This window comes from Lynx rufus, unplaced genomic scaffold (genome assembly GCF_022079265.1).
Source record: "Lynx rufus isolate CCGP_SWC_20201006 ecotype Redwood Valley unplaced genomic scaffold, mLynRuf1.p SCAF_4, whole genome shotgun sequence".
NCBI lineage: Eukaryota > Metazoa > Chordata > Mammalia > Carnivora > Felidae > Lynx > Lynx rufus.
Window position 1 is genome coordinate 150302585 of NW_025814856.1, and position 27274 is coordinate 150329858.

Consider the following 27274-nt stretch of genomic DNA (forward strand, 5'->3'; position numbering starts at 1 on the left):
ACAATGGGTGGCACACAATGTTAGGTGCTCTGAGATATGTAGAAATGAGTAAGATGGCTTTGCTTTCAAGAAATTTAAATTTTAACACAAGGATTTTTAAAAAAAGTCTCTTATCGTGAAACCTCTCACATTCATCAAAGTATTCGTAGTACTTTTTGCACACCTGGCTTTTGCACACCTGGTTGTGGGAGAGAATAGAGATATCCTCCGATTTTACTTCCTCTAAGTACTTGATTGATTAAGGAACTAAGCGCCAAGAGTTGACTAGTAGAAGCAAAATTGAAAGTTTCTGAGTTATATAAATGGTGGTCCTAATATACCTAGATACCAGAGCCCACATGCTTTACCCACAGACCCTTAGTCAAAGCCTGTTCTAGAAAAGTTTGCCGGTTTTCTGGTTCACAGTATTTTTAGCAGCAAATCAGCAGTTGCAGAAACTGACAACAGTAAGAGTCGACTGCTACTTTTTTATTCAAAGCACCGAGAATTAATCGCTGCTAGTCTCTATGAGAAAAACTATATAAAATCATGAAATGACATACTGGTTGGGGGCCATTTAAGTGGGCTACAAATTGCTCTACCTGCCGTGGTAGCCTTTAAGGGCAGGGTTTATTGCTAAACAGAAAGGTTGATAATAGTGGTGAATCATTAATTTGTAATGAGTCATTATGAGGTTACATTAAAACCTGTGGATTCCACCTCCAATAGGCAGGGAAGTATGAACTTGTTTTATTCATTTACTCATTTACTTTTCATTGAAGGATAGTTGCCACACAATGTTACATTAGTTTCAGGTGTACAACATAGTAATTCAACAAATCTACACGTTGTGCTGTGTTCACCGTGAATGTGGTTACCATCTGTCACCATACAGCACTATTACAATATATCTCTGTGTCTTTAATAGAATTTTTAGTTTTGCATTGACATGTAAATGTTTGAACTTTATTGAGTGGTTTATATGTTAGGTGAAAGTTTATGTCTCTATTCACTTTTTATTTTCATATTGAATATATTTTAGAAAAAATCATCAGAGATGGGTGTATAAGAAACTATATAACATGTATGGTTGTACTGGAATTTGGCTTTATTGAATCTTATTTTGAAATAAGTGAACCACCTGTTAGGAATTGGGATTTTATTTGAGAAATCCTGGTCTGAGAAATGAAGGTAAACAGTGAAGCATTATTATGCACGTCAAGCGGCAATAACGTACCTTTGTCACAGGGTTGTTGCAAAGGATTAAGTAAATGACCGCGTCAGTTTCTAACTTGCGTATTAATATGCATGCTTCCTAACACAGTAGTGAGCACTCAGGAAAATCTTGGTGTTGTTACCATCACCTTCACTGCCATCCTCTTGAAGCCTGCAGACCTCCTGCCCCTTCTCAGTCAGGTGGTCCAATTTCCCTTTGCCGAGACCTACATGGTAGGTTTTCTTTCGGGGAGCTCCTTGAAGCAAAGGAAAGCACTTAATCCTTTCCTGGGGAACCAAAGATTTGGTTATTTTTTTTTTGCGAGGGGGAGCAGGGAAGGAGAAGAATCTCTTTGGAGTCCGTCTCCCAGCTCCCACCTGCCCTCCTGCATTTCCCATGACAGACCAAAATTTAGTCTCTCAGCTTATCCTGCCACCTCCACTTAAGTGTGATACATGGGATGACCTATAAGAACCGGTGGAAGGGCTCTAATCACTTACTCAAACCTCCCAAAGACTAATTTGTAGAAGCCTCAGAGGTAGGTGTGTGTATTGAAAGACACCAGGTCCTCTCACTAGAACCCTGAGCAAATGTCTATCGATTAACTTAATTAAAGGAAGATTATAGCTTGTGCACTGGGCTCTGTGAGTTATCTAACTATATGATTCCAAGGGATCTTTAAAGCATGTGTGCTAATGGCCTTCTCATTTAAACCAGCATGAATTTGAGTTCATTTCATCAATTTGGTAATCAAATAATTGCCAAGAACACAGAAGGTACAAAACAGGAATTTTCCCTTATAAGTAAATTACAGTATTTTAAACTGTCTTTCCTAATACTTCTATATGGAGTTTGGTTCGAAGAGATCCTGTTTTTCACATATTAAGGGCAAGAGCTCTTTAACTTTTATTTATTCTTCTGATCTCATTTCCTGGCTCGGGCTGGGGTCATGGAACCATGAAGATTTGATTGGGCCATTTGTTTGGGAAACCTCCAGTGTCAGTATCTTTAGGTCATTCTTGGACCAGACTCCACAGAAAAGGATTCTCCAATCTGCTCTCTGGAGATTGAAGGCCTCCCTGCTAGCATCCAGGAAACCAAATGGGAAGAGGAAGGAACAAAGGGTTAGGGATTCTTGGTATCCAGTTTGTATAAAGTCATTCAACTCTCCTGTTTGTTGTTGGTTTTTTTTCCCCCATTCTTAATTGTTTATCCTGTCTCCTAGTCCAGAGATCCTCTCTTTTACTCTTTCCAGAGAATAAATCTTCATGTTTTTACCAGGGTGGAGGAGAGCCATCCTGTTTCCCAGTGGGGGAAGGGATCTTGGGAATCTGACTACCTCCTAAATAGACTTTCATCTAATCCTTATCGTAACCACTCTTTCCCTTTTCCCCACATCCAGATGTAGCTGGGGCTGTTGAAATTCACAGTAGAGATTGGTTTGCTTTTCAGCTTTCCACTTTCTGATACAGGATTGTACTTTTCTTGAGTCTATTAGAGACATTTACCACTCTGATGGGCTTTCCAGCTTCTAAAATTGTGTTACCTTTGTCTTCTCCACACCCTCCCCCGTTCTTCTTAATCCTTAGTGGTTTATGTCTTGGACAAAAATAATCTCTTTACTGTCACTTCAGAGATTCGGGGAGCAAGAGAGAATAGATGTGTGTTTAAATGTTTTCCTTACCCAGAAGTAAATTCTCCCCTAGGTACATCGTTCTCACTCCTGCTGCCCGTGTCTTTCCTCAGAAGGCCCTGCCCTGCCTCTCCTCTCTGGTAATTGGAGGAATATGGAAGACCAGTTCCCTTTCTTTTCTACCTCCCTATGCCCTGAAAGGCCATCTTTTCTACCCACCTTCCCTGAAGGCCCAACTCAGCTTGTGAATTGTCTGTTAAACCTTCAAGAGTATCTCAGGCCATGATGAAAAGCACTCGTATATACCTCAGGTCGGTAGCTAAATTCCTGTGTATGCATCTCGTCTACCCTCTCTGAGTAGACTAAAACCAGACTGTAGTCTCCCTCCTGCCAGGCCTTGCCTGAGAATTGGGGATTTAAGTTGCCAAAGGAAATGGTGGAAGGAGCCCAAGTTTGGATTAGAAACAGTCTGAGGGCAGCTCTGGGCCCCACCACTTACTCTGTTATCTGGGACAGGGAACTTAACCTTTCTGAAGCTCCCTGTCGCCTCCGTAACATGAGTTATGTGAGGACAAAATGAGATGACGCATGTGGCACTGCTTAGCATAATCCCTGGCAAACAGAAGGTGTTTAATAAAGGTTACTTCCCCCCACCCCTCACCTCTATTTTCACATTTCCTGAGCACAGTCTTTATCCTGCAGTAGAGGCTCAAGAACAATCCCTAAATGATTTCTCTGGAAGAAGCTGATCAAGGTTATTCATTAGACATTATGCTTTTCTGTATCCAAGTTGTACCACATCCACCAGAATTTTATGGCAGGAAATCCTTACTGCTTAAGTAAGGGGGGACCAGGGGAGCAGAAACACAATACCCAGTAACACGGAGAGGACCTCAGTCTCAGTATCGGCTTTAACAAAGCCAACCTGCGGCTTGCAGCTGTGTTTCCTCTTTGCAATTATAAAAGTGAGAACTATGTGAACTAACTTCCAATTCAATCCACACTCTGCCACTTGGGATCTGGAAGCTAGCTGATTTTTTTGACCCAAGGTGCTCTGCTGTGTAGGCTTGCCAGTTATAATTATATTTTCAGGTGTCAATTAGCAAAATAGCCCATTCTTTGGCAGTTTGGAGTAATGAGATGAATCTTGCACTAATCTTTCAATTCAACGAGCACTTGATGAGTGCCGTATACATAAAATTCTGTGTCTTGCTGTACGTAGTAAGGGTACATGAAGAGCTGGAGGCTGGAAATTTCAAAGGTGTTTCCTGTGTGAGCTCACAAATTTTCAAATATTACTAGAATCTTGAGCAACAAAGAAAAAGGCAGAAAGTTTTCCATAAAAATAGTTCTCAGTACACAGTGTCCCTTTGTATTCAAGTGACAAGAATTTCAAAGACAGTTACCTCCTGGAACAGATACAATGGAAATTCATTTAGCGAAAAATATACTTACTGAATATGATTGCACCTGACTCAGTGCTTGTCTCTGGGGAAACCTTGGTGAGTGAAACAGACTGGCTTTCTCCAAAGATTGCTAGTTCCCCATGATATTTGATCTTTTCCTCTCTGTGTTTCAGGGCTTTCCATGCGCATTTTTCTCTGCACCGTATCTAGATATATGTACACATAGTATTTGCTAAATTCCTGATCTCATGTTCATTCTGCACAATTTATCATCATTCACCTAAAGCTTGCCAGTTCATGAAATGTCCTCTAATTCCTGCTTGACATCTGTTTGTTGCCCATAAATAGTCTACGTAGAACCAAGAACGCTGATGTGAGACCTCAGTGAGGGAGCACAAAGCACAGCATTCTGTGCTTTACCACGCATGGTCTATAGCGTCTTAAGAGAACACAGATTCAGGCCTTCTCTGAACTTACCTCCTCAAAGTCTCTGCTTCACACTCGACCTCTTTCTTCATCAAATTAGAATGGATATTTCTGTTTTTCGTAAGCTCTGTCATTTTTGTGTGCCTCCCTCTTCCTGCATTTATTTCCTCGTTGTGGTGAATTTGGGACCTGATGAAGTTCAAGTCTCCAGACCCCTGTCCATCCATTTATTTGAGAGTAGATGCATTTGGTTAGTCAGACTCAGTGGCTTGTGGTTGCTGGTTCCCACAGGCTTCTAAGAGCTGGTTGTGAAATTTTCACAAGTTTTGTGAGCTGGCTACTAAACATAGTCATTATTAAAAAGTAAGTTATAAAATACTAAACACAGGGGCGCCTGGGTGGCGCAGTCGGTTAAGCGTCCGACTTCAGCCAGGTCACGATCTCACGGTCTGTGAGTTCGAGCCCCGTGTCAGGCTCTGGGCTGATGGCTTGGAGCCTGGAGCCTGTTTCCGATTCTGTGTCTCCCTCTCTCTCTGCCCCTCCCCCGTTCATGCTCTGTCTCTGTCCTAAAATACTAAACACAAAGGCAGTAAATGCTCCAACTCACCACTTCTTGATTGGTTTACCACAATCTGTGCTCTTTTTATCTATGCTCTTGGGTTTTTGCATCGATTGTAACTAATGCCAGAAATACTACATGGGTGTTACTGGGCACCTCTTTGCAGCTCTAAGTTCAGTGACGTCACATTGGTAGTGAAATTGGCCATGGTGGAAATGTCCACGCATAGACACCGGCAAATACTACAAATCGGGACTCCCACACCTCCCCAGAGAGCAAGGTGTCAGACATTTCCCAGCACGTTGCCAGTCATGTGGTTCTCTTCTACTTCTGCCAATACTACAGTCACTAATGATCTTTAGCCACATCAGTTACATCTGTCTTCAAGGTGACAAAACTTTTCCTCCGGTGAGGCCATGCCTGCCTTATACTTCTTTACCCAGAGCCCTAGTGACCGCCAAGCATGGGTTTTTATAATGGATCCACGGCTACTCCTAGGCTGCCCTTCCCTTCATCCTTCTCATCCTCAGTGAATCTATTTTCTCCCTCCCCTCCCTTCTCTTTCCTTCTTCTCCTTCTTCTTCTTAAAAGCAAGGATTCTGGAGCCAGACTGACTGGCTTTTCCTCAGACTGTGTCATCCACTGTATTGGGTTATCTCAGGCTTGTTACTGAGCTTTTTAGGCCTCAGTTTTATCATGTGTCAAGCAGAGATAATAATAGTATCTACTTCATAAAGAAAATGAGTTAACAGTTTGTAAGTACCTAGAATAATGTGTGGCATATAGGAAGCAATATATGCATACTTATTTATTTTTTAACTTGTTTTTAATGTTTATTTATTTTTGAGAGAGAGAGAGAATACGAGTGCAGGGGAGGGGAAGAGAGAGAGAGGGAGACACAGAATCTGAAACAGGCTCCAGGCACTGAGTTGGCAGCACAGAGCCCGACACGGAGCTCGAACTCACGGACCGCGAGATCATGACCTGAGCCAAAGTCGGACGCTTAGCCCACTGAACCACCCAGGTGCCCCATATATGCGTACTTACTTAATAAAATACACACTTCCAGTGTTCATCCAGCACCTATCTGCAGACTTGCCATGTGGTGGAGGGTTCATGATCTTCGTTCTAGAATAGCAAAAGAAACACATGAAAATAAGGAAGAGAAGGCATGGCCTGGGCTTGTGACATAGGAACAGTAGCCCTAGGGAACCAGGAAAAGGGTTAACAAAATAAACCAGAGGAGGGGTCAAGATCAGGAAGGGAGACAATAAATAAGAAAAATAGTTGCATTTCAGAATAACCTGCAAAGATTAGAATATATGTAATATAAACTTTTTATATTTTATTTCAAATATATATACCAGGGAAATAAAGGGATACTTTAGAAATACATAGAAAATTCCCGTTTTGATTTAAGTAATTAAGCCAATTTGGATGCTCATTCTGGGCAGGAATGTGGTCGTCACACGCTGAAGGTGCTTAGGCTAAATCAAATTTGTATTGAGCTACAGCCATGGAGACCGAGTGAGGGATGTCCGTCCGTGTCCATGAAAAACGCAAGCCCCGGAGCCTCAGGACTCATTTGTCTGACCATCTGGAAATCTCTAGTGATCTAAGCACTTAATTTTACCCTCATTTTTAGAACAAAAGGCAAACAATACAAGAAGAAAATGGGCAGCAGAGACATTCTACTTTTCATTTAAAAAAAAAATCCTAGTGATAAAAGGAGCAGAGAGTTTAAAAGAAAAAAATGAGAAACCATTAAAATGAATTGAATGCTCTGTCTGTGTTTTGCAGTAGGCTCTATTGTTTTCAGTTACACGGGAACTGTGGTAATTTTGTGAATCATTAGAGTTTTCTTTCCAAATTATATGTGCGCTCTTAAAGTGCCTTCTAAGTTACCCACAGGAAGAGACCGTTGAGCAATTTTATGATTCCATTTAGTACTTTTGAGCTTTGTATTAATTTTATATTTTAAACAAATTTATACTTAAAATCCAAAGATAACATTGTGACAGCTGAATCGTTGTGTATTTAATTTCTTCTGCTCTTACAAACATATGAGCCTGTTTCATGTTTTCAATCCCTGGTCCCACAAGAGACTGTAGAATAAATATGGAACCCTGGTTTGGTGAAATGATGACTTCCCACGTAAAAACTCTTCCCACCCCACCCCAAGGCTGAAAACAATCACAAGAGTTGAACATTGTCCTTTGGCATTTGTGTCTCATCGGGCATGGTGATCTGTAAAGCATGGACTCTGTTAGTGACACCTAATACCTACTGCATTGGTGCCCTGTCCAGTCCATCCTGGGCCAGCCTAACGTGGGCTGCACAGAAAATGGGTAAAGTCAAGTCAGCGTAGTGGGGTGTGTGTGTGTGTGTGTGTTCCAGTTTACTTTCTTGGGAAGGACTTTTTTTCTGATATTTTCCTCCACATTCTTGGTGTGAAAATATTCATGTTTTTATCATACTTCTATAAAAACAGTGGTATTATAAGTGATCTGTTTTTGTTTTGTTTTATTTTAAGCATCATAACTTGGCAAAAATCAAAAGTTGGATCTATGTTGGTTCATTTATTTTTCCTGGTTGGTGAAATCTTGATGTCTGGAAATTATTGTACATGTGTTGGCTGTATCCTTCCCAGTGGCGTGGGTGTTTGCTGTGTGAAGAGATTGTCTTAGAAGGAAATACATCAAAGCTTCAATATTCAGATTTTTAACCACTAACAGTTCTGGGAGTCAGGAGCAAAGCTGCTTCCCTGGGCAGTATGTGGGTGGTTCTATTACTGTTCCTGTCACACAAACTTTGGCGGGATGCCATCTGTTTAGTTCATCAGGATGCATTGTGGTCATCTCTAATCTCACGTAGGCCTCTCTCTTCATAAATCATGTGCTTTGATAACTAAAATCTAGGAAGGGTAAATGCGAATGACTCATCTCCTAAACCTGGGAAAATGAGTTAAAAGCCAAGTTGACATGATGGTGGGCAGGCTGGAGATGTCACCGTGGTTCACAAAGAATATTACACTCTCACTGCTTGTTCAGCATCTCAGAGTTAGTGTTAAAACCATATTTGGAGTACAGGTCTCCTCTGTACTAGTCACTTGACTTTTGCCCAGCGGCACATACTGTTTTGCTCAACGTGCAATGATCATCTGGAACAGTTAACTTTATTCCTAGAAGGGGCTAGAATGCTGGGTTTGCAACAGCCGGTTTTGTCAAAAACAAGATCTCCTTTTCAGAATGTATCAGCTCTTCACAGATTTTATGGTCCCTCCCAGTCTGAGGCATATCTGAGTTGTATCACTGCCCTTGAACAAATTTCCCCCTGTGTGTGCATGCTTGCACGCTTGCTCGAACACTCTCTTCCCCAAGCAGTTCCATATGTTCTGTTTTCCTGCAAGCCAAGCTCCCTGCTCCTCCTTCTCCTAAGAGGGCTCCGGATCTCACCTCTGAGGTACACGAGTAACTGAGGCTGAAGCAGTGTGTGGGGAAACTTGTCAGCATAATTGATTATTCTGTGGAATGAGCCACCAAAGGCAGGTGAGCCCTCAGAGTGTGGAACAAATGTGCGTGTAGGATGCATCTCCCACTGGTCCAGCCGGACTTCCTCCTCTGACAAGTTGATTTATATCTTTGTAACTCTTCCCTAACGAATCGTGCCCCACTGTGGACCATTGAATCTCCTGCCGCAGAGACCTTGCCTTTGCTAGCAGAAAGGAGAAATGTAAAGGTCCCGCTCTGTGAATCTCTGGGTTTGTTTGTTTGTTTGTTTGTTTGTTTGTTTGGACTAAGTGGAGTGGCCAAGGACATGAAATCTTTAAAAGGACAGAAGAATCACATAAAACGCTTGACTAATACCTGCTACATCAAGAGAAGGGTTTCTGTGAATACAGACGCTTTGCGGCATGAGAGAAACCAGAGTGGAATGAGAATTCGAGAAGCATAAAGAAATGCAAGCATTTGAGACCACCTTTGGTGGCAGCTTGATGTTCTGGAGTTCTTTAAAAACGTCTAAGTGTTATACTTGTTCCTTGAAACCACTTTAAGTGTTAGACTTGCTAAAAAATAGGGATGATAACGACTGCTCTACTTTCTCACAATCTGTTGGGATATTGATTGAGATATTCGTGAAGTACTCTGAGCTCTCAGGAAGAAGGGTGTTAGAAAACGCTATGGTGATGTTGTTAGCAGGGCTTGGAAAATCATGCAAAAACATAATTTCGGAAAGATAACTTTAAGATAGGCTGGATTATTAGCCTGAGCCTATATGGCAGTCTTAACAATCTTACAGTCTTACTATGGACAGTCCAATGCTTTTGCCCTAGGTATCCGTTCTGGGTGAACTTGGGTTAAGGAAAAGAATGAAGGACTTTTTTTTTTCTTTTTAATATGTATATAACTAGACAGTAGAGCATGGAGTGATATGGGCCCTTAAGGCAGAAAGAGAACATTTAGAAATATACAACTGGGAAATAAAATTCCAGGGCACACGTTTATGTGGAGTCCATCTGCCTTTGGAGGTTTTTCTTTCTCCATGGGAGGGTTTTGTGAGTGGTTGGTTTGCTTCCTAAAGATCAGACGCCCTTACTACCTCTCTTCCTTGAAACTCTTCTTTCTTGTTTTGTTTTGTTTTTTGCATACTTGGTTTTCCTCATTTTTTTTTTTTTTTTGATCTTTGCCCCTTCTCTTCTTTTCTATCTTGGATCCTCTACTCCTCCTGTCACCACCGTCTGAGCCGCCCTACACTTGGAGGGCAGCCTCCTTGTCGTGGAGTCCCACACCTCTGAACCACCTCTGCGTATCAGCCTGGCTCACCTTCCCCAGGACCGGGCACAGTGTGGGGTGCTAGACAGAACGTTGAAATGGGAGTCAAAGGGACTGATTTCTTCATTTTTTCCTTTCAGGTCTCCTTGCCTTTTTTCTTGCTGTTATTAAGATTGTTTCTATTAATCTCACTGGTTTTCAACAATTTGATGATAATGTGTCTTGCTGTAGTCTTTGTCATCTTCTGTGTGAGATTTTTGAACTTCTTGAACCTGTGAGCATACACTTTTCATCAGATTTGGAAATTTTTCAGCCCTCTTGTCTTTTTCTGTCCCCCATCTCCTTCAGGAACTTTAGTTACATGTATTAGGTTGCTTGATTGTGTCCCACGGACAGTTCATGGACTCTGCTTGATCGTTTTCATTTTTCTCCTGTTTTATTCTGGATAGTTTCTATTGCTGTGTCTTCCATTTTTCTTCTTGTCATTTTCACGTTTTGCTGTATGTTCTTGAACACAGGAGAATATTTATAATGGCTGCTCTAACCTCTTTGTCTACTAATTCTGTTATCTGTGTCATTCCTGGGACTGTTTTTCTGGACTGATTTTCCCACTTCTTTGCATGCCAGGTAACTTTTCATTAGATGCTGGACATGGTGATTTGGGAGTTTTTTTTTTTACGTTGTTGGGTGCTGGCTTTTCTTGTAGTACTTTAAATATTCTAGAACTTTGTCTTAGGACACATTTCAGTGGTAGAATTACATTGATCGTCTCAAGGGTTGCTTTGGGGCTTTGTTAGACATGTCCAGGGCAGCCCTTCGTCTTAGGCTAATTTGACCCCACCGCCCGAGGTGCCATACCTTTCTGAGGACTCTACCAGTTGCCATATCTGTGAAGTGGCTCTTCCACTCTAGCTAATGGGAACGTGAACCATTCCTGGCCCTGTGTGATGAAGTCTGGGAGTTCTACCTGCTCTTTTCAGGTGGTTCTTTCACCAGCGTTAGTAATTTCTGCCCCACAGGCACAAGTCAGTACTCAGCCCACGATTTGAGGGGGCTCTTCTAAAGATCTCCAGAAAGATCTCAACCTCTCTTTCTCCCTTCCTCCCTCTCTCTATGTGCCCCCTCCTGTCCAGTGTTTCACCCCACAAAGCCCTACTTGCCTTAACCTTCCAAAGCGCCGGATTCTGTCCTCCCCAACTCAGAAAAGTCTGTGTGGGTCCCCCCTTTCCTGAACTGTGACCTAGAAACTCCAGCTACAGCGTTCACAAGGCTCACCTCATTTACTTTCCTTCTCCGTTGTCTGAGAATTGATGCCTCATATATTTCATCTGGTTTTCTTGTTTTTGTTTTTTAAGATTTTATTCTGAGTAATCTCTACGCCCAACGTGGGGCTCAAACCCACAACCCAAAGATCAAGAGCCACACAGTCCACCTACCGAGACAGCCAGGCGCCCATCATCTGGTTTTCTCATGTTTAAAGCAAGGCTTCAAGCTATTTCATACCAAAACACTTTAGTATTACTTCTCTGCAAAACAAGAGCATTATCTTCATTATCACAATCACGTCATCACAGCTTTTAGCATGCGCAGTAAGTTCTTAACGTCTTCTAATACCTACCAATTTGAAATTTCCCACGTTTTGCAAAAATATTCTTTACAACTAGTTTGTCCCAACTAGGATTCCGTGTAGGATCATAATTGTCATGTGGCTTACATCTCTTTTAATCTAGAGAGTCACTTTCTTTCCCAGTGCTGATGTGTTTAACAGACACGGTCACCTGTGCTCGACAATATCCCATGTTCTGCATTTGTCTGATAGCGTCCTCTGTTTCCTGTGACTAAAAGCGAGATCTAAAAGCGTGATTAGATTGGGATTAAATGTTTTAGTAGGGATATATCATAGATGATGCTGGGTTTCTTGTCCCATCACATCCGCAGACCCGTAAGAGCTGGCTTCCTAACATTAGTGATGTGAACGTCTCACCCCTGGGTGGGACCTGTGACCATCTGGTCCGTCCGTTGTTCAGGTATGGTTTTCCTCGTGCGCCCAGAAAGTAATCTGTGTGTGTGGCATATGTTTGGCACTACAAAAATGTTCATTTTCCTTGTCAACTGTCCTCTCTTTGTTTTAGTACCAATTGATAATCTTTACTCAAATCAGCTGTGTTGTGAGAGGTGCAAAAATGATTTTCTAATTCTGTTATTTCTTCTACACTTCTTAGTTGGCATTCTTCATTAGAGTAGAGCTTTTCCCTATTTGGTAATCCTGAAATAGATATAGTTCCTACTGGAAAGACAGAGTAAATGCATAATTCTTTCTCTTTATCAATTCTCAAAGAAGAATTTGATTTAATAGTCTCCTCAAATGGTGACAAATGAGTTTTTTTCCCTGACTTTCTCTCTGCATTGATCTTTTATATTTTTCAATAAAAATAATCAACTACAATAATTTATTCCATTTGATGCAGTAATCATCAGCTTTGGCCAGAGAGAGCTCAGAGACCTGGATTCTAGATTTTTGAAGTATCATAAGCTAGCTGTGTATCTCTGACAGGCCCTTTAATATTTGTGTTGGTCGTTTTTCTTTTTTAAAGCCAGAGAACTGGACTGTGGATAGCAGGGGTTGCTTTCGGCTCTAGGGTTGGGATTCTGAGCTCCACTACCTTAAACACTGCCTGCTCCTGTCCCTGCGCAGGAAGAAGCCCTCAGCCTGCCATCCAGGCCTTCCACACTCTACTGTGTCCAGACCACCCTTTCTCCTCCAGTTCCTCAACATGAATCTCCTACTCCAGCCACAGTTGTCTCCTGCCTTTTCCCTGGCTTGCTGTGCCTTGCTTCTTCCTCTCCATGTATCCTAAACTTGGTCTATCTCCCAGATACCAGTTCAGTCTTTCCCACCTTTTTACTGCTGTTCCCCTACCGTATCTTTTGCGCTTAACTTGCCTCTTGGAATATCACTTGTTTCTTGTTTTAAATGATGTTATCCCAACTAGATTATTAGCAGCCCCTGGAAAGTAGGACCATGCTTTATGTCAAGAACATTGCCTGGCACAAATGAAGTACTTTAGCTGCTAACATTATTATACTTCTGTGTCTCCCCTAACATGTAGCACTATGTATTTTGCAGAATAACAACCTTAAGGCGCTTTTGAAGTTGTGTGTGTGTGTGTGTGTGTGTGTGTGTGTGTGTGTGTGCGCGCGCGCGCCTGTGCTGGAGTTAAGGATATTGCTTGTAAGTGCTAATGTTTACCTATTCGTTGATATTCCCTGGGTTCCATTACATATCAAGGGGAATTGATAACCTGGACATAGAATTATATTGATTTGAAGCATGTAAAGAAACAAAGATATGCCCTGAGATCCCACGGTCTAATTAAACACAACTGTTGTATACTTCTTTCCCCTTTCCTGCTACATTGTTTTGTTTTGAATATGAAGTCTCAAACCCCTAAATAAACCTTGTAAAGAGCCAGCTGTGCTTATAAGATATGTTAGGCACAGATTTCATTCTACCATAAGTGATCCTCTAGCCAAAATGTTAAGAAAATATTACTAGTAATTTACATCAGATACATTTTCCAAGTTATTAACTGCCAGGTAAATTTTATAATCACTTATGTGAGTTCTAAAGGGATATAGTGTTTCTGGTTGCCCAAAATTTGACCTCCTATTTTCGTTGTTTAAGCCTATTTATAAATTACACTTCTCTTCAGCCTGCCAAACAGAGCTTCAGAATGAATTTCCCTGTCGGTTGTAGAAGTTTGTCTTTTCTCAAGAGTAGAACCTTTCGAAATTATCTTCCTACACTTGGAGTGGATCATCTAATGATTAGTGACATCAGACAGGATTAACTTGTACTTTCTTGCTGGAGAGGGTAAAAGGGATATTCAAAATATTTAGGTGGTAAGCACATATGTTATACAAGGACCTCCAACATCTGGCTCTGACTTCCTCACACAGCTTTCCTGATCTATACACACACATACACACACACACACACACACACACACACACACACACACACCCTTCACCGCAGCCATGAAGAACAATCTGCAGGTCTCTCGATCCCACACTGCTTCCCGTTCATGCTGCCCTGTCTACCTGAAGTACTTTTTTCTCCATTTTTGTCAGTCTGTAAGTCACTATCTTCTGGAAATCAATTCACTTATAACTTCATCTTTCTCACCACTCCCCACCCCCACCCCAGCCCAGTTGACTTTCCTTTTCTGTACCTCTGCTGTGCAATATTCACAGAGACTTTGCGCTTTTATTTGTGAACTTGTCTCCTCCTCCTAATATCTAAGACCGCTGGAGGGCGAGAACTTTGTTTCATCTGGCTTTTTATCTCCTGCATTTAGCCTTCTATTTAAGCCAGAGAAAATATTTACTCGATAAACATGTATAATAATAAACATGTATCTCTCTAATTAATTAAGTTCCTTGCCCTATCCCCAGTTTCAGGCCCTTCCCAACAGCTGTCATCTGATGGTCTATGGTAGTTATTTCCAGCAATATTGCTACATCCTCACATTTTAAAAATACGCCGTAAGTGAAAACCACTATAATAGGATACTTACACCCTCTCAGACAAGTTGTTGAAGGAGTACCTATTCATTTGTATAGTGGTTGGACACAGTTGTTTAAAATTGAGATTTGGGGTACCTGGGTGGCTCAGTCGGTTAAAGCATCTGACTTCGGCTCAGGGCATGATCTCATGGTTCGGTTCATGGGTTCGAGCGCCGTGTCGGGCTCTGTGCTGACAGCGCACAGCCTGGAGCCTCCTTCAGACTCCGTGTCTCCCTCTCTCGCTGTCCCTCCCCTGCTCGCACTCTGTGTCTCTCACTTTCTATCTCAAAAAAAGGTAAACGTTAAAAAAATTTTACAAATAAATACATAACATTGAGTTCTAACACGCATGTCCACAATCACCACCTGGGAGTCACTCCCAGTCAGTGTTTCCCTTTCCCCTAGCAAAGGTTTATTCATCTGAGTTCTCCAGAGAAATAGAACCAAAGGGGGGTGGGGAGAGATGTTCCAATGGGGGTTGGAGAGAGTTTTTCTACAGGAAGGAGGTTTTAGCTGAGATCCGAAAGATAAGGAAAAGTATTCTAAGAAGGGAAGACAGGGGACTGAACTTTGCAGGCAGGTTCAGGGCCCTGAAATGGGAATGAAGAACCCAAGAAGCCCCACGTAGCTGGCTCTCAAAGAGGCAAGGGGACATGTAGCCAGTGCGGCTGGAGGAGTAGACAGAAAGACCTTGCAGATTATCTGAAGAATGTGGGTCCTGGCACATTAAAGAGCTTCAAGTTGGTGAGAGCTAGAATCAGGTATCACTTTAAATGTTTTCTTTTGACACTAAACGTACAAACTGTAAAGTGCACAAATCTTTAGTGTGAGAAGTTTTTATATATGTGTTTATTCATGGAACAGCTACCCAATCAAGATATTTCCAGCACCTGGACGGTCGTCACCCTCTCAGTCAGGATCCACTCCCTCCAAGGGCAGCCTCTATTCTGACTTCTATCACCAGAGATTACTTTTGCTTGTTTCTGAACTACAGTAATAACATTCTTGCAGTCTTCCTTTGTGTGTGGATGCTTTCACTTAGCACACGGGTGTGCTGTGAGACCCATCCACGCTGTCACAGGCAGTGGTGGCTCGTCCTTTTCCGTTGCTCTGTAGTATTCTGTTGCGTGCGTGTGTCACGCTGTATATCCCCATTCAACTACTGATGCACACGACAACCACTCCTTTTTTTTTTTCGCTATTATAAGTAAACCTGCTCTGAATCCGTGTGATCCTGTCTTTTGATGGATGTAAGACTCCTCATTTCTATAGGAGACAAAACTTTTTAACAGATCCCTGAGCTTGTGCGGTAGAGAATAATTTGGAAGAGAATGGAAGTGGCATTTTCTCAGGTACCAGCTCCCTGGATGCATAGACTTTTACCGGATAGCTTATTAAAGGAGCAAACCATGCAGAGCATTCTAAACATCACACAAGTCAAAATATAGATTAAAAAATGACTTCCATCATTACTGTCATTACTATAGTTATAATTGTTTATAGCCAGCTATAAGTTGGAGCTGATAATAATTGGAAGGACAATATGGTAGGACAAGCTTTACTGACTCGTAGTTGAAATGCGCCAATAAACAGAAACATTATTGTCATCGTCAGATATTTGTGAAGCACCCCCCTCTACAATTGCTGGTGTGTGTGTGTGTGTGTGTGTGTGTGTGTGTGTGTGTGGTAGTGGGGGGTGTCTGAAGCAGTAGAAGAATTCCCACTGTTTCTCTCAAATTCTTCCTACAGCAATTTTCAAGAACCTTAGGTTTTTTGTAGCATTTCTGAACCATCCCTGCTCCAAGAGCTAAAACCACCCATACAGAGATTTCATTCTCCACAAACTGAAGTGTTTTGGTTTTGTTTTTCCTGAATTGTGAATTTATTTATATTTCTTAAAACTTTAAAATTAGCACATTTAGTTGTATATATACTGGGTTGCCATTACAGAAAATGACACAGTCGAGTGAAATTAGGAATGTTTCTTCGAGCAATCTAAAATCTTTAGTCACAATAAATATTCAGTCTTTAGAACCATGGGAATTAAGATACAGTAATATAGTAATAAAGAGGCTGTGCTTTGATTCCACCTTACACAGCATGCTTTTGGCTGTCTGTTTTTCATTATAAGTTTACTATAAATCTGTCTTTTCATCATATTCTGAATGTACTCTGCATTTTCATTAATTAAGAAACATTTATGGGACACCTACAATATGCCAGATATTTTGCTACGAGGTGATAGAAGATATGAAGGTATAGTCATGATCAAAGGAATTTATAGTCTAGGGGAAGAGATAGTCAAGTGAACCAGTGGGTACCATCCTCTCTTAGGGCTTGGGCTAAGCTGTGCCCCGGGTGTTCTGGTAGCACAGAGGAGGGGCATTTAAATGAGAGCAGGTAGACTTGAGCTGACTTCTCAAGGATGACAGACATGAGCTAGGAAGGCATTCCAGGCACAGAGACAGGAAGCCAAAGGCACAGAGGCGGGAAGTAGCCTGGTGCAGTCAAGGAGTAACTAGTAGGTTAATGTGGTCAGAGCACAGGGTTAGTATGCTCAGTGGAGCTGGAGAGAAGGTTAGAAAGGTGGGTAGGGGCCAGAGTTTCAAAGGTTGGGGGTGTGGGAAAGAACACGGACTGAGAAGGAAGCTCAGGTTCTCACCCTTTTTCTAGCTGGACTTTTTATGGGTCCTCAAGCATGTCACTGGGCATAGTGTCCTCATTAGTATAATCAGAGAATGAGGAAGAGTCATTCCGAAACCTTGTTCCAGAAACACTGTTCCAGAAGATGTGAAAAGGTCTATGCTGTGCTGTGAAAAATGTTTTCTTGGGGCGTCTGAGTGGCTCAGTCTGTTTAAGCATCTGACTTTGGCTCAGGTCATGATGTCACAGTTTGTGAGTTCGAGCCCTGTGTCAAGCTCAGTGCTGACTGACAGCCGGGAGCCTGCTTTGGATTCTGTCTCCCTCGGTCTCTGTCCCTTCCCAGCTCGTGCTCTGTCTCTCTCTCTCTCTCTCTCTCTCTCTCTCTCTCTCTCTCTCTCACACACACACACACACACACACACACACACACATGAAAAGAAAAGAAAAAAATGTTTTCTTTACTTAAATAATTAGGGGAAGATTGAATACCACACACATTTGCCTGTTTAAGATTCACAATGAAATTACCATAGTAAAAGTTTCCAGAGTCCTCCCTCCAGTGAAGAAACCACTTCCGTTCTCTTTAACTCAGCATTTTCAATTACTTGAACTTAGAGTCAGTTTTCTGTAATATTAATATTGGCATCATGCTGCAGAACCCCATTTTGACGAATTATGGACAAGGTCTTAAAGGTCCAATCATCATCATTCATTCATTCAAGTTTTTCAAAGTGCAGAACTCAAGAGCTGGTCCTTATATACCCTGTTGTTATTTTAGCCTGCTGGTATATCCCTGTGAGAAACTTTAGTTATTTCTCATAGCACTGTTTTTTGGGTTTTTTTTTAATTGCGTCTGCTAGCTCGGGATTTTTTTTTTTCCTTTTCTCATTTTTCACATCATGCCCAGACTTTATTACCTGGTAATAAGTTGCAAGAAATGAGAATTGAGTTGTTTCTAAACAAATATCAATCATTTGTGATATGTTTAGTAGAAATTATAATGAATATAATCAGGGTTTTACTTATTATAAAGTCATTATATTCAACATTGGCAAATCCCAGAATTAATAACAAGTCAATACATCGTTTGAAATGCCAAAGAAATCAAATAAATAAAAACATAACTGACCTTGTTAAAAATTTGATATTTTCAACATTTATCTGTCAGAGCCCCTGATTTAGAAAATGTGATAAATTCTTGAAAAATGGGAACTTTTTTCCCCTGTAAAATATACCCATCATTTGGCAAACTACAGTGTCATTTGCCTTGAAAAGAACGTGGTGATTGATTATCCAGAGTGCTACCATGACAAGGTAAACCAAGCAAATAGCTGGAAAATTGTATGTAATCATACAGCATAACATAGGCTCTTTGTTGAGCACAATCATTAGAATTAAACTGTGGCATTCCAGTCATTCCCTGTAGGTACTTCCTATTCACCCCAAAACCTCTGTCTCCAGGGGGGACGTTCCCACGTGCTTGCATTTTCCCCTTCGCCTCCGACCGTCGCACGAACAAAGACCACACCAAACCCACACGACAAGATTGCAGAACGCAAGGAAGCCGACGTCTGGCGTCTCTTTGTGCCATTCGGAGAGGTTTATTTACATGTGCTAACGTTACCAGTACTGTTTCTTTTATTAGTAGCATTTTCCTGAAGGTCCTGAGAAATTGTAAACACGTGGGGGAGGGGAAGGATGGGAGATGGACAAAGGGAAATGAAGAAAGCCAGTCTTGCTTTCGAGAAGCTGGTGTTCTAATCAGGAAGACCAAACACACCTGAGATGACCTAAAAACAATGCTACATCTCTTCCGCTGTGTAAAAGCACCGTGCGCCAATTGAATACCGGCGTGATGGAGGCCAGTAGAAGAGCCACCAAATTATCCTTGGTTATCAGAAGACGAAATTGAGTCATATGAAAGGAAGACGCTCCCCCAAACCTGCCCCGAGTTAATTATCAATAGCTTAATTGGAAATAGAACCAAGCCCTTTCTCTCAGTAAAGCTGAGCAATCCCCCAGTGCCCCTCTTCCCTACGGTGTTTCACATTTTCAGCGGGCTTTGTTAGGAGGGCTGAACTCCGCTCCCCTTTATTAATTGCCCTCCGCGTGTTGTAGGATACCCTGTGTTCTGAATCAGGATGAGGATTTTAGATTCTTCTGAGCAGCGTGGGGACATGTAGCTAAGCAGAATCAATTCCTGTCACTCACACACAAATACAGAAGAACGGGATTATGGATCAGGGTGAAGCCGCAGTGCTTTAATCTTAAAATCAATACCGAAAAGGAAGTTGAACTTGTGGGGATTCTATAGAGACTGTAATTTGGTTTCCTATGAGGTTTGCCTTCCAGAATATAACTGTTCCTTCCTTTTCACCTTCTGATTATTTTACTGGGGGGGGGGGTTGGTGCGGGGGGTAGAGGACCAGAAGAAAAGAAACCTCTACTTATCTGGAATAAGTATGCACATATGAACTCGTAACTCAAGCTGATCCTCCATTGTATTGAGAAGAGCTGTACGCTTTTATCCATTCTTTTAATTTTTAGAAGAAAAAAAATTAACCCGGACCCTGAACCCCGTAGTCTGCCTTTACGCAGAGTAAAATGCCTTTGATTTTTTTCACAGGTCACTATCAGAGTAGAAAAAAAATTTTTTTTAATGTTTATTTTTATGGTCTGAATCTAACCATAAGCTTATGTAATTCTATGTAAATAAATACATCTTCAACAAACCAGTTATCGACCAAAGGATTCCAAGATGCTAAGCATGTGATTAGTATTTACTCCAGCGTTATTCTGCTCCTTTTGAAAGAGGCATGAACTAATGGTTCAAACAACTCAGTCTTTTCTTAATCTGAGGTTTAGGGTTGATTGAATGTGCCTCTTCTCAGAACACTGATTTGCTGCACAGTACCGTCCGTCTTTAGCTGTAAGGTGGCTTTATTATTTGTTTCCCTGGGATATTTCTTTAATTCCATTTTTGAAATAATGTCTGAGTCTGTTTGGACACTGCTTCTGCAGCAGCAACAACAATAGGAAATATCTGATCCAACAAGAAAATGGTTGGGCCACAGGCAGGGGAACTCCGGGCTAGCTCTCAGGCAGAATGGTATAGTTAAAAGAGCAAAGCCCGCAGCCCGTGCTTTGTTCGCTACCTTTTCTAAGCCTGTTTCTTCATCTTTAAACTGTGGATGATCGTGGGGCTCGCCTGATAGGTACGTGGAGAGGGTTAAGTGAGCTAAAGTATGTAGGGTGCCTAGCACTGGACTTCCCACTTGTAAGAACCCAATAAATGGTCATGATTCCCATGATTAATATGAGTCTCAAGTGAGGTAACGTATGCTGTGTATGTGAAAACACTGCACAAGCCCAGAAGGCACAATACAAATGTTAGTTGTTGTTCTTAAGAGACTGAGATTTAGGGGCGCCTGGGTGGCGCAGTCGGTTAAGCGTCCGACTTCAGCCAGGTCACGATCTCGCGGTCCGTGAGTTCGAGCCCTGCGTCAGGCTCTGGGCTGATGGCTCAGAGCCTGGAGCCTGTTTCCCATTCTGTGTCTCCCTCTCTCTCTGCCCCTCCCCCGTTCATGATCTGTTTCTCTCTGTCCTAAAAATAAATAAACGTTGAAAAAAAATTTTTTTTAAAAAAAGAGACTGAGATTTGGAAACTTTTAAAACAAATTACGGAGGATATTTTCTCTGTGTTGCGTTTCATAGGTCCCTAATCTCAAAGTAGAGCCCTGGAGGAGATAATCCAGGGGCTTGAAAGCCATAGCCATAGCTTGTGGATGCCAAGAAGCCTTTGAAACCAATCTGTAAATCCCTGTCCGGTGTCCTTCCACAGAACGTACTTTCTCAGGGGTTTGGGAAACCGGCACTACGTAAGATACGTATTTGGTTGTTTGCAGTCGATACTTGTCACGAGGGTCGCATCCTTCCAGGAAGGCTCAAGTCGTAAATGATTGCCTCCTTTCAGTGGTCTTTCCTTGTCCTTCACATGACTTGACATCAAAACAAAACGAAAACTCATGAACTTCTGTGTCCTCTCGCAGAGCACAATCATCGTGGAGAAGACAGTGCAAGACCTCATGAACCTGATGCACGACCTGAGTGCGTACTCGGATCAGTTCCTCAACATGGTGTGCGTGAAGCTCCAGGAGTACAAGGACACCTGCGCTGCGGCCTGCAGGTAGAGCTCAGGGTGGGAGCCAAGGAGAGTCACGTCAGACCCTGACCCTTGTTATGCTTGTTGATGCTGCTTTCGGAGCCTCCCTTTTCCACCGTGATAGAAAAGGACCGGTTTTTGCGTTTGTCAAGGGGCCTGACGAGAGCACGTGTCACAGAAATAGTCTCCTAGATGCACATGTCATCATACCGACAGAGGGAATGAGAGCGACCAAGGGGCAGCACCACTTGGGACTGCCATTGAGTGGCATGGACAAGGTGTCAACCTTGATTTTCAGGAAAAGCTAGAACTGTAAGATTGTCTTCTTCAGGGAAATGCCAGATCGCATTTAGATCTTGTGATCCTAAAAGATCTTTCAAGTAAAGCAGTTTCAAACTTTCAGCATCCTTTATAATCCAGAATGTGATTTCTCCCTAGTTCTTAAAATGTGTTTCTCCTGATGCCTGATCTGTAGCCTTCCCACTGTCATGAAAAGATAGTTACACCTGCTTCCAGCATCAGCAGAAATGAAGAACCATTGTTAGGAACTTGAAATCCCTCGGCCTCCCCTCTGATTTCTTTTCTCTGGGTTCAGAAATCTCATGGAAAAGATCATAGCGCTTGTGGTAACAAGCTAATAATAGGAACCAATTACGGTCTGGTTGACAAGACCTGAAACAATTAGGGAAGAAAAGAATGTATAATAAAATACTAAATTTTATGTGATGTATCATTAAGGATAGATATGAAAGTGCAGTACATAATCAAGTACTACCTGCACAGCACAGGACGTAAGAGCAGAAGGAATGAAATGTGAGAGAGAAAAACAGAGAAGGGGGGACTGGCTTGAGGAAAGACTTCCCAGGTGAGATGTGTGCTGCGTCTCAGAAAGACATGGGATGGAGGGAGGCGGACAGAATAAAGAAGGACGTTGAGGGACACAGTGGAAACACCGACGTAGTTCCCTGATATTTCAGCAAAACCATAACCTTCCTTGTGGGGGACCCAAGGCTGGACACAGTGCTTCTTATTACGTCCTGTCATTGCACTGGTCAGAGATTTCTGGAGCCTTTACCGGATCCAAGACGGCTGAGTGTGCAGGGATGAAGTCAGTCAATCAGTCTCCGGTTATAACTTTAATGAGTTTGCCATCTTGGTAGAGGATAGGAAGGCAAGTTGGAGACCAAGGCATGAATGTCCACGACATTAATTTGTGACAGAAAATATGGTAAGATAGATGGACACGCTGTAGGAGGAAGAAATGACTTGGGGACAGGAGCAGCTCGATGAAGGGTATGAAGTAGGCCTTGTGAAGAGTGAGGAGGAGTTAGACAGGATTTGGACTAAAGTTGCTGAAGGAAGGAAGGAACCAGAGCAATTTCAAGGAGGTGGGAAGAGAAGGAAAAGAAACAACAAAGGATGAATGTTTGGGTTTTTGGAAAGGAAGACTGAGCCAAAATGGAGGATCTTAAATGCCAGGCTGAGGGAACTTGGCCTTGTAAAAACTTTTAGGTAGTGGGGAACCACTGAAGGGGAGTGAATGAGGAGTACCAAGCACAGACCTGTGCGTCAGGAAGATTTTTCTGAGCTTTGTGTAAGATGGACTGAAAAGGCAAGAGTGTGGAGGTGGAGGGAGAGGGACAGATCAGGAGACACTAGGAGGTAAATGTGTAGCCTTGTGGCCGCTGGTTGGCTGTAGAGGGTGGAGAATGCAGGGAGAAGTACTCGGGGAAATTAGCCTTGTCTTTCCTATGCTGTATTTGTAGAGAATTTTTTTTTAACTTGAATTCAAGATCTCACATTTACCCATTAAATTTAATGTTATTTTTAGCTCAACGCTTCAGTCTTTTGAGATATTTTTGAATCCTCATTCTGTCATCAGAAAATCTTAGCTTTTCCCCACATTCCGTGCCATTTTTGATAAGCAATCTTTCAGTTTCTTATTATGTCATTTGAAAAAAAAACAATGTTCAACAGGACGGGGCTACGTTGAGAATTCGGGGGGCGGGGGTGCACCTCTCGAGACTTCCTTTGAGATTCCCATGTATATGTTACTCAGTGCTTCAGGAGTTCATGTGTTTTTTTTAACTGTGAACCCAGACTGTACCTCAAGAGCAGGGTCTGAAACCTACATTTGAATGCCAAGTTTTTCACCTGTTAGTTATATGACCTTGAACAGTTTCAGCTTCTCTGTGCCTTACTTTTCTCATCTGCAAAAAAAAAAAAAAAAAAGGGGATAATAATAGTTCTTCCCTCGTAGGGTTGTCTTGAAAATGTTAGTCTTCTAGACCTATTTTTAGCAAAATAGTAAGCTTCCCCCAAAATGATTAGCCGCGACTCTGATGATGACAAAGATTACCTTTGTCACCATCCATGACGGTACCTCCTGTATTTTATTATCTGCCCTATGAGAGACTTGTTAGATTTCTTGCTGGTGTCTTTCGAGTCCTAATCCTTATAATGCAGCTACCTCCCCACTCAGGTCTCCCCAGATGGGCACGTACAAGTCTGCAAAGGACAGTACTAGGTATTTGTTCAGGAACCCTCCCAAGGGGTCCCTTTCACCTTCAGGACCAATGGGCCCTACCCTGCTGAATCTTTGTTAAGAACTCTCGTCTTGGACAGCTTACAAATTACCCTTGGAAACAAGGTCTCTTGACCTTGAGCCAAATTGACCATTTCTTCCTTCAAGTCAAGGAGTTACTCAGGAGAGGAACAAAGTTGGCGTGACTTGTGCATTGTGAGCCCTTCTTGGCTCCTCGTGAGGACCACTTCCTAATTGTTCACAAGCCATGTTCAATAACCTGTTCGAGGATTTTACCTGTAACTCCAAGCTCAGCCGATTTCTGTCATTTACCTTCTTTTTTTTAGGAACATCAGGGCGTTTGCTCTCAGGCGTTTTTCACTGTCTGCCAGGATACCTCTAAGATTATCAGGAAGGCTTCTGTGATTCTCTGCTCTGAATTATTTCTGTGCCCCAGGGTCCTTGCCTAAATTTATTAAACCTGTCAGAATATTCTTGAATTTCAGTAACTTGACACAGTTGGTTACTCAATCCTTAAAACAATATGTTGGTTTCTAGGATTTCATGCATTCGGCAAATGTTTATCGAGTACTTCTACAAGACTTTGTAGATAGGGCAGTGAACTTAAAGATAAAATGCTGCTTTCATGGGGTTTACATTCTGTTGGAGACAGAAGAGAGGAGATACACAATAAATATAATGCATAAACACAAAGAATTTTAAAACAGTAAGTACCGTCGGGGGAAAATGGAATAGGGTGAATAGATTCGAGAGTATAGGAGAAGGAGCCTGTAATTTTAAATAGGGTGCCTCAGAGGGCCCGCTCAAGTTAAGTTTGAGAAGAGGCCCAAAAGAATTTTGGCAGTGAGCTAAAGTATCTGGAAAGAGTGCCCTGGCAGAAGGCTAAGGCCCTGAGGCAGGACTCTGCATGACACATTCCCAGAGCCTCAGCAGGGAGACCAGTGTGATTGGAGTGTATTAGAAGGACATCCATGGGGCGCCTGGGTGGCTCAGTCGGTTGAGCGTCCGACTTCGGCTCAGGTCATGATCTCCCAGTTCGTGAGTTCGAGCCCTGCGCCGGGCTCTGTGCTGACAGCTCAGAGCCCGGAGCCTGCTTCGGATTCTGTGTCTCCCTCTCTCTCTGCCCCATCCCCACTCATGCTCTGTCTCTCTCGGTCTTAAAAATAAATAAAACATTAAAAAAAAAAGTTAAGAAAAAAAAAAAAGAAGGACGTCCAAAAGAGAACAGGGGACAGACCATGGAGGGCCTTGTCGGCCATGGTAGAGGTACTGAGTTCAACTCTGAATGAAAGGGGGAGCCACTGCAGGAATTGTGCCTCGGGCCAGGATGATCTGACTTACATTGTAAAATGTGTTGAGAATCGGTTGTAGGGCCCCTGCAGGTGTGGGAGCAAGCAGATGAGGAATTCAGTTTGGGGTGTCTCGGCGCCTGGGTGGCTCAGTTGGTTAAGCATCCAACTTCAGCTCAGGTCATGCTGTCATGGTCTGTGGGTTCGAGCCCCATGTCGGGCTCTGTGCTGACAGCTCAGAGCCTGGAGCCTGCTTCCTATTCAGTGTCTCCTCTCTCTCTGCCCCTGCCCCGCTTGTGCTCTGTCTCTGTGTCTCAAAAATAAATGTTTACAAAAACATTTACATTTGGAGTGTCTCTTAGGCATCCACATGGAGCTAGGGAGCAAGCAGTTGGATGTATGCCTCCAAAGGAGAGAGGTCTGGCCATCAACATATAAATACTTGCTATAAATGGTGTTTAAAACCATGGACGGGAGTGAATGCAAACATGACAGGGAAGAGGACTATGGGTTTGAAGAAGTTTGCAAGGAGAGGAGAAGTCACCAAAGTTGACTGAGAAGCAGCCCCCAGTGAAGTAGGAGGAAAGTCAGAGTAGGGTGTCCCAGAAACCAAGGAAAGAAGGGGGAGGGGGTGATCAGCATTCAATCAGCATTAGAACAGAGCAGTGACTGAGCGACAGATTTAACAGCATGGAGGTCATAGGGAATCATCATGAGAGCGGTTTCTGAGGACCGGTAGGAGCAAAACCTGGAAGGGTGTGGGCTTAGGAAACTGAGAGTGGGGAACTTGTAAATGTAGGTAAAACCCCTGTAGTGAGATTTGGCTGCCATGGGGGACAGAGAAATGACATGGCTGGAGGGTTAAGGGCACATGAAGGGTTTTTTGTCTTTTTATGTGTTATTTTAAATAGAAGAAATCAGTGCATGTTTAATTACTCTTCAAATGAGTACTGTTAAGAGAAAAGAAAATTCCTGATGTAGGAGAGAAAGGGGCAAATTGCTGAAATTCTGGTTTTTGGCTTGTGAGTAGAAGCAGGACATAATACCCAACCGGAGTGACTGGCCTTAGGCAGGAACATGGATAGGTGTTTGTTTGCCGTGGCTTGGCCTTCTAGGGACTGAACTATTTCTGTGTCATTCGTGTGTCACCGTGTTGTCCAAACAGTACAACTGTGTCTCCATTATACTACTACTTCTGGGAACATAGCTACTGCTTTTGGTTCCTGATATATTGTGGTCATCAAGAGTACCTTGATTCATTCCCCCCAGGAGTCTGTCCCACTGTGGTGTCCCTCCTGGCCGAATTCCCTGGAATGGTGTCCACTTATTGGTGCCCATGATCAGATCTTCGCATATATATTATCTGTAGTGATCTACCACCGTTGCTGAAGTGTAGGCTTGGGATGAATTATCTCAGGGATGGGAAAAGTAATTCTGTGTATCTTTGAAGGGGAATAAATAGAAAATCGTTTATATGGCTGTTATACGACAACACACACAGACACACACACACACACACACACACACACACACACACCACATATAATCCCATGATGCCTGTTGCCTATTGCTTAATCAGGTTTTTCAAGCCAGAGAGAAAGTGTTTTCTTCTTGTGTGTCTCTGAAGATGCAAAGTGTCCTTACTTCCTCTCTTCCCATTTATTGCCCTCCCCCCGATTGGCACCTGCTGAGGAGTAATTAGGGCAGTCCTAATTTGGACAGCCAAATCCTGATTACAGTGAGAGGAAAAACAGGAAATGTTCTAGTTTTGCTGCCAGCAAATGACTGACTTAAATAGAAAGCCATATACAATTCAAATGATCCAAAATGATACAACATTGGGGAAGGAGGAAGGGAAGAGGGAAGCAGCACAGTCTGATTCTTTCTCCGCAGATAGTCTTTTACAGAAATGATCAAATCCACAAGCTCACAATGCCCTCTGCTGAGAGCTGGCTTGTTTTCTGAGTTTACCATGAGAACCTGAGCGTCCACTGGGAGTTGAGAGATCTGAGGGAAGGTCAGAGACATCTCACCTTTCTGTGAGCACCTCACTCTGGAGAGAAAGACTGTACTGTCTA

General features: G+C 42.5%; 1 protein-coding gene and 1 long non-coding RNA gene across 2 annotated transcripts in view; one reads left to right on the plus strand and one right to left on the minus strand.

The window, feature by feature from the left end:
• Positions 1-27274, plus strand: part of EXOC4 (exocyst complex component 4) — a 756122-nt gene that overhangs the window by 577942 nt on the left and 150906 nt on the right. The window contains exon 12 of the mRNA XM_047095756.1: positions 21250-21386. Coding sequence (XP_046951712.1) covers positions 21250-21386 — 137 coding nt within the window. The remainder of the gene's footprint in view (positions 1-21249; positions 21387-27274) is intronic.
• LOC124523834 (uncharacterized) overlaps positions 1-27274 on the minus strand; it is an 86698-nt gene that overhangs the window by 7012 nt on the left and 52412 nt on the right. Inside the window, exons 4-5 of the long non-coding RNA XR_006965110.1 lie at positions 11428-11517; positions 6267-6347 (exon numbers count right to left, since the gene is read on the minus strand). This is a non-coding gene — a long non-coding RNA (uncharacterized LOC124523834). The remainder of the gene's footprint in view (positions 1-6266; positions 6348-11427; positions 11518-27274) is intronic.